Source organism: Habropoda laboriosa, unplaced genomic scaffold (assembly GCF_001263275.1).
Source record: "Habropoda laboriosa isolate 0110345459 unplaced genomic scaffold, ASM126327v1 scaffold222, whole genome shotgun sequence".
NCBI lineage: Eukaryota > Metazoa > Arthropoda > Insecta > Hymenoptera > Apidae > Habropoda > Habropoda laboriosa.
Genome location: NW_017100319.1, coordinates 481003 through 486723, shown reverse-complemented (window position 1 = coordinate 486723; position 5721 = coordinate 481003). Strand labels below are relative to the sequence as shown.

Sequence of the window (5721 nt, the reverse complement as noted above, 5' to 3'; positions counted from 1 at the left end):
AAAAAGTTTTAATTTTCACTCTTTCTTGACTATAACGAAGACCTAAACGATGGGACGAAACTCTGGAAAAACCGCCTTTGGATTATTCTGAATTTTTCGACGAAGATGCCGGTCAAGTGGCTGGTTTATCGGTGTGGGAAATAGAGAATTTTCTACCTAACGAAATAGAAGAAGTCGCTCATGGAAAATTTTACGAAGGCGATTGCTACATTGTTTTAAAAACAGAGATCGACGAAGCTGGTTCTCTGGTTTGGGCGATTTATTTCTGGATAGGGGAAAAAGCTACGGTACGGTACGGCGTAATTGGATAAAAAACGTGTCATGTTCTTCTTTTCGTCGTATTTTACAGTTAGACAAAAGGGCGTGTGCAGCAATTCATGCTGTAAACTTACGCAACTATCTAGGTGCGCAGTGTCGTACTATCAGAGAAGAACAAGGCGAGGAATCGGACGAATTTTTAATGCTGTTCGAATCTGGCATTACGTACATCGAAGGAGGTCGAACCTCGTCTGGCTTTTACACGGTCGAAGACACGGTTTGTATCGTTGAATGTACGATTCAAGTTTCACTTGTTGTTGTTGTTGTTGTTGTTGTTTTCACACGTTCTATCGTTAATGTTCACTTCGGAATCGATTGGTGCGCATAGCAGCCTTCGGTAACACGACTCTATAGAGTACATGCTGCGGGAGCTTCGATTCATTTGGAACCGGTTCCAGTTCGCTTCGATTCTCTGGATTCGGGTTTCGTATTCGTCTTAGACACTGGCAACAAGATTTTCATATGGTACGGCAAAACAGCGAAAAGTACGCTGAAGTCGAAAGCAAGGTTAATGGCTGAAAAAATCAACAAAAACGAAAGGAAGAATAAAGCGGAGATAGTAACGGAAATAATGAATTCAGAGTCGGATGACTTTCTATCGTGCTTGAACGTCGAAGATACTTCGCAGGTGCCAGCGATCTCTGTAAGTTAGATATTGCATACTTGGATATTGTTGGGAATCTTATTGCGATTCCCCCCGTTACAGGAACACGTAGATCCAAATTTTATGCCACTTGCACCGCGTCTGTATCAAGTTCAACTTGGCATGGGTTATTTGGAATTGCCTCAAGTCGAAGTGCCTCGTGGAAAACTTACCAACACGCTTTTGAACAATCGCAATGTTTATATATTGGATTGTCATGTAGATGTTTACGTTTGGTATATATATATATATACGTATAAATATACATTCGCTGCATCTGATATAACTTGAATTATTACACAATGCATGGTATATAGGTTCGGCAAAAAATCTACTAGATTGGTACGAGCAGCTGCTGTCAAGCTTTCCCAAGAATTGTTCAACATGATAGAACGAGCGGATTACGCGATGGTAACCAGGTTACAAGAAGGGACTGAGTCGCAGGTACGATATTTCAAGACCTGATCGCGTGTATACTTCTTTCTTTCTTTCTTTCTCTTCTCGCCCTTAGATCTTCAAATCGAAATTTGCCGGATGGGACGAAGTTATAGCGGTTGATTTCACCAGAACTGCTGAATCGGTTGCTAAAACTGGCGCAGATCTTACGAAATGGGCGAAACAACAGGAAACGAAGGTATGCGAAATAAAACGATCTCTTCCGGTCTTTCTTTTGAATCGATCGAATTATTTCATTACAACAGGCAGATCTAGCCGCGCTCTTTATGCCCAGACAACCAGCCATGTCGTTCGCCGAAGCTCAACAGTTGATGTCAGAATGGAACGACGATTTGGAAGGAATGGAGGCGTTGGTTTTAGAAGGGAAAAAATTTGTACGTTTGCCGGAAGAAGAATTGGGACACTTTTACAGCGGTGATTGTTACGTGTTTCTATGTCGTTATTGGATGGTAGGTGATGATTTCTTGCTCTTGCTTCTCCTTGTTCGCGCGATACACCGATAGTTTTCTCTTTCATATTTGAGCATTTAGCCGTTAGATACGACGGAAAACGAGGACGGGGATGAGCAATTCGAAGAGGATTATCAATGTACGGTATACTTCTGGCAGGGAAGAGACGCAGGAAATATGGGATGGCTGACGTTTACGTTTAGGTGGGCGAGAAAAATCTGAATGTTTAAATTCGGGTCCCTTGGATAATGTTACACATATATAATGTTAATTTTTTTAGTTTGCAGAAAAAATTTAAGTCGTTGTTCGGTGAGAACTTAGAAGTAGTCAGAACTCATCAGCAACAAGAGAATTTAAAGTTTTTAGCATACTTTAAAAGAAAGTTCATTATTCGTCGTGGCAAGCGTAAACAGCCTAAAGCTTCTTCTTCTTCTTCTTCTTCTTCTTCTACCGGTAACAAGGTTGAATTTTATCACTTGAGGAGTAATGGAAGTGCATTGTGTACTAGACTGATACAAATACCGGCCGATTCGACGCTGTTGAATTCTTCTTTTTGGTAGGTTCTCGCTCGCTCCGTTTTCTTCGATACATGTTACGTACGTTCGATCGTGTAAACACCGTTACTACGTTTGCAGTTATATCTTAAATGTACCGTTCAATAACGACGATGAAACGGGAATAGTATATGCTTGGATTGGTTCTAAAGCGGACACCGATGAAGCTCGTTTAATTCAAGAGATCGCTGAAGAAATGTTTAACAACGTATGTAGTATCTCATCTATAGTGTCGGATATTTGCTGAATGAATACAATGAATCGTTTTATTTGCATTGTTAACGGATGGATACAGCCGTGGATAAGTCTCCAAGTTTTAAACGAAGGTGAAGAACCGGATAATTTTTTTTGGGTAGCTCTTGGTGGAAAGAAAACTTACGACACCGATGCGGAGTACATGAATTACACTAGACTGTTTAGATGTTCGAACGAGAAAGGATATTTTACGATTAGCGAGAAATGCACCGATTTTTGTCAAGTATACGACGAATTTATCAACTGGCGTATTATCTTGCGTTAAGAATGGGGTTAGGTGTGACGAATTTACGATTACCTTTCCAGGATGATTTAGCGGATGATGATATCATGATACTCGACAACGGTGAACAAGTATTTTTGTGGTTAGGAAGCCGCTGTTCCGAAGTAGAGATTAAATTGGCGTATAAGTCTGCTCAGGTAAAAATGTTGTGTAGAGCCGAATTGTATAATTAGATCGACGATACACAGTCTCTCCGAAAACAGTGAGAAAAAAAGTAATGTTCGATCGTTTCTAGGTATACATTCAACATTTACGGGTAAAACAGCCGGACAGACCACGTAAACTGTTTCTAACTGCGAAAGGCAAAGAATCCCGTAGATTCACCAAATGCTTCCACGGATGGAGTTCACATAAAAGACCACCTCAGTGAAACGTACAATGGAAGATTTCAGTTTGATTCGTTTTGACATTTTGCTGCCCGTAATTTATTATGTTTATACGAATAAAAGAACTAAGAAGGACAATTTCCATTTGTAATTCTTTAGAATAGTAAGATCTGTTTTTTTTTTTCCTCCTATTGCGTTTATTTTTGCATTCAACGATGCACTATTTACAAAATTTAACCGACGTTTATGCCGACGTCCGTTTGTCTCTTTGGAAAAGAAAGGTTTTATCGAGCGATACCATAGTTCGATCCTTGTCACACTTTCATAAATGTTCTACTGCAAATGCATTGTCAAGTCGCGCAATTTTTTGCGAAAGAAGAGTATTTCGTTGCGGTACTTTTTTTTTTGTACCACTGAAGGATCGTTGCAGAAGCTGATCGAGGATCGATCGACAACGTGAGAAACAAAAGCTGAAAATATTTTTATAAAATTTGCCAAAGATTTTGCTACTAAACTAATCGTCGTCGTCGTCGTCGTCGTCCGAAGGTACGAAAAGTTCTTTTTCTTCGAGGAAATTAGCCATCATTTTACTCAGAGTAGCTCCGATGACTAGTCCTGTCATAACACTGCATATAACACCCAGAAAACCAAAACGTGTTCTTTTTGGTTCAGGTAGAATAGCGCCCGAAGGTGTTGTTGTTCTCAATCGAAAGTGTAATTTCATTTCTCCGTTGACTTTCCTTAAATTAGCAGCAGTTGGATATAGAACAGATGTACGTTGCAACGCCATTCTTCTTCTGGGTTGAAAGAAGGATTTCACCGACACGACAAAAACTGTAAATATCGAGATGCATAGAAGAGTATACCGCATGTATGAAATTGTAGTTGATAGATAGAACATGCATACAACTACGAACAGAATGTACGTACATACGTACGAAAAACTCTGCACAAAGGTATTTTTATTAAATACAAGTTAAACTTGTTCGATACATAGAAAATGTCGACTAAGAAGTTGTTTGGATTATACAGATCCAAGCACGCTGCTGTATCTCGAGTGTACCTTATATCCTCTCGAAGGAAATGTCGACGACGATAGTGAAAAAGACTCGTATCACGATTGGCATCGTACATACATATGTACCGCACGACGATAAGTAATAACGAGTAGCTAGCTGATCTATTCGATTTCCACCACTTTGCATGCTCGACTCTGCTCGACTGCAGCACGCGCATGCGAAACGATACAGGATCTTGTACTTTTAACACGGTAGTAATAAACGTAAAAGACCCTAGAAGCCCTCTACCGTTCCTAGTTACTCGAATAATATAATTTGGATTAGCAGCGTTCGTGAGATTATTTCGAGGAACGTAATCGGCATCGGTGAAAAAGTTTCGGGCGAAGACTTGAGAAGAATGTTTCACGTGATCGGATTAGGTCTCGGCGATGCGACCGATGTTACTGTAAAAGGTCTAGAAATTATTCGAATATGCGATCGCGTCTATTTGGAATCGTACACGTCGATATTGTCCGTTGGTTTGCGAGATTTGGTAAGTAGATAACGTATAATGTGTCTGCTCGAGTTTCCTACTTAACGACCGAGTGAGTACTCTTGATATTTTCGCGTATCGTACTTGTTCGTTCGATGATAGGAGAGACCAACGATAGCGTATTTCGTCGAATTAGGAAGAACTTTATGGACGTCCGATACTTGAGGCCGACCGAGAATTAGTCGAGAACAATGCAAATGAAATACTGCCGAAGGATGAGAAGGAAAATGTTGCTTTTCTGGTGGCAGGTGATCCGTTTGGTGCTACCACTCATTCAGATCTGATACTGCGAGCTCGAGAAAGGAATATAAAAGTAAGGAATAAAAGTATGGTAGAACGGAAAATAGATAACTAAGTTGCATTAAGAATTGTTGTTGTATCATTCAGGTGAAAATTGTTCATAATGCCTCCATTTTAACTGCAGTCGGTTGTTGTGGTTTGCAATTGTATCGTTTTGGAGAAACCGTATCCGTTCCTTATTGGAGTAAAGATTGGCGACCGAGTAGTTTCTACGAGAAAATTGTTTCCAATAGGCAGAGCGACTTGCACACGCTCTGTTTGTTGGACATTAAAGTAAAAGAACCTACTTTAGAAAGCATTACTAAAAAGAGAAAAGAATACATGCCTTCGCGATTTATGAGAGTCTCTGAAGCTGCTGCTCAATTGTTAGAAATCGTAGAGGAGAAAGCTGAAGGAATCCAGGATGAGATAGGTAAAATGTTAAAGGGAAGACCATTTTTTCCGAATTAACCAGTAGAGAATTTTATTATTTTGCAGCCCTCGACGAATCCAGCCTTGCGATAGGCTTAGCACGTGTAGGATGGGAAGATGAACGCGTAATTGCTTGTTCTCTTAGAGAAATGACTGCGGTCGACCTGGGCGCCCC

The 5721-nt window shown here is 40.3% G+C and overlaps 3 protein-coding genes across 4 annotated transcripts in view; 2 read left to right on the top strand and 1 right to left on the bottom strand.

Moving 5' to 3' along the window:
• The window catches only part of LOC108574181 (protein flightless-1), a 5908-nt gene extending 2192 nt beyond the window's left edge, over positions 1-3716 (top strand). Inside the window, exons 10-22 of the mRNA XM_017936716.1 lie at positions 41-287; positions 350-535; positions 650-961; positions 1025-1197; positions 1279-1405; positions 1473-1595; positions 1663-1866; positions 1948-2069; positions 2147-2422; positions 2502-2628; positions 2716-2898; positions 2982-3095; positions 3194-3716. Of these exons, the coding sequence (XP_017792205.1) occupies positions 41-287; positions 350-535; positions 650-961; positions 1025-1197; positions 1279-1405; positions 1473-1595; positions 1663-1866; positions 1948-2069; positions 2147-2422; positions 2502-2628; positions 2716-2898; positions 2982-3095; positions 3194-3328 (2329 nt within the window). The 3' untranslated portion in view covers positions 3329-3716. The remainder of the gene's footprint in view (positions 1-40; positions 288-349; positions 536-649; positions 962-1024; positions 1198-1278; positions 1406-1472; positions 1596-1662; positions 1867-1947; positions 2070-2146; positions 2423-2501; positions 2629-2715; positions 2899-2981; positions 3096-3193) is intronic.
• Positions 3717-3733: 17 nt separating this feature from the next.
• On the bottom strand, positions 3734-4481 carry LOC108574182 (protein EMRE homolog, mitochondrial). 2 transcript variants are annotated; one of them, XM_017936718.1, is made up of 2 exons: positions 4215-4481; positions 3734-4118 (listed from the first exon to the last, which is right to left on the bottom strand). In XM_017936718.1, the coding sequence occupies exon 2, from the start codon at positions 4072-4074 to the stop codon at positions 3799-3801; it is 276 nt and encodes a 91-aa protein (XP_017792207.1). In that variant the 5' UTR covers positions 4075-4118; positions 4215-4481; the 3' UTR covers positions 3734-3798. The 2 variants fall into 2 exon arrangements, with proteins under 2 accessions (XP_017792207.1, XP_017792206.1); XM_017936717.1 differs by having other exon boundaries at positions 4348-4413.
• A 191-nt stretch (positions 4482-4672) lies between these two features.
• The window catches only part of LOC108574134 (diphthine methyl ester synthase), a 1903-nt gene continuing 854 nt past the window's right edge, over positions 4673-5721 (top strand). Inside the window, exons 1-4 of the mRNA XM_017936655.1 lie at positions 4673-4835; positions 4972-5148; positions 5223-5547; positions 5613-5716. Of these exons, the coding sequence (XP_017792144.1) occupies positions 4701-4835; positions 4972-5148; positions 5223-5547; positions 5613-5716 (741 nt within the window). The 5' untranslated portion in view covers positions 4673-4700. The remainder of the gene's footprint in view (positions 4836-4971; positions 5149-5222; positions 5548-5612; positions 5717-5721) is intronic.

What these genes read in the sequence shown, in the direction of transcription:
- LOC108574182 (XM_017936718.1), bottom strand. Translation starts at nt 4,074, where the DNA reads ATGGCGTTGCAACGTACATCTGTTCTATATCCAACTGCTGCTAATTTA.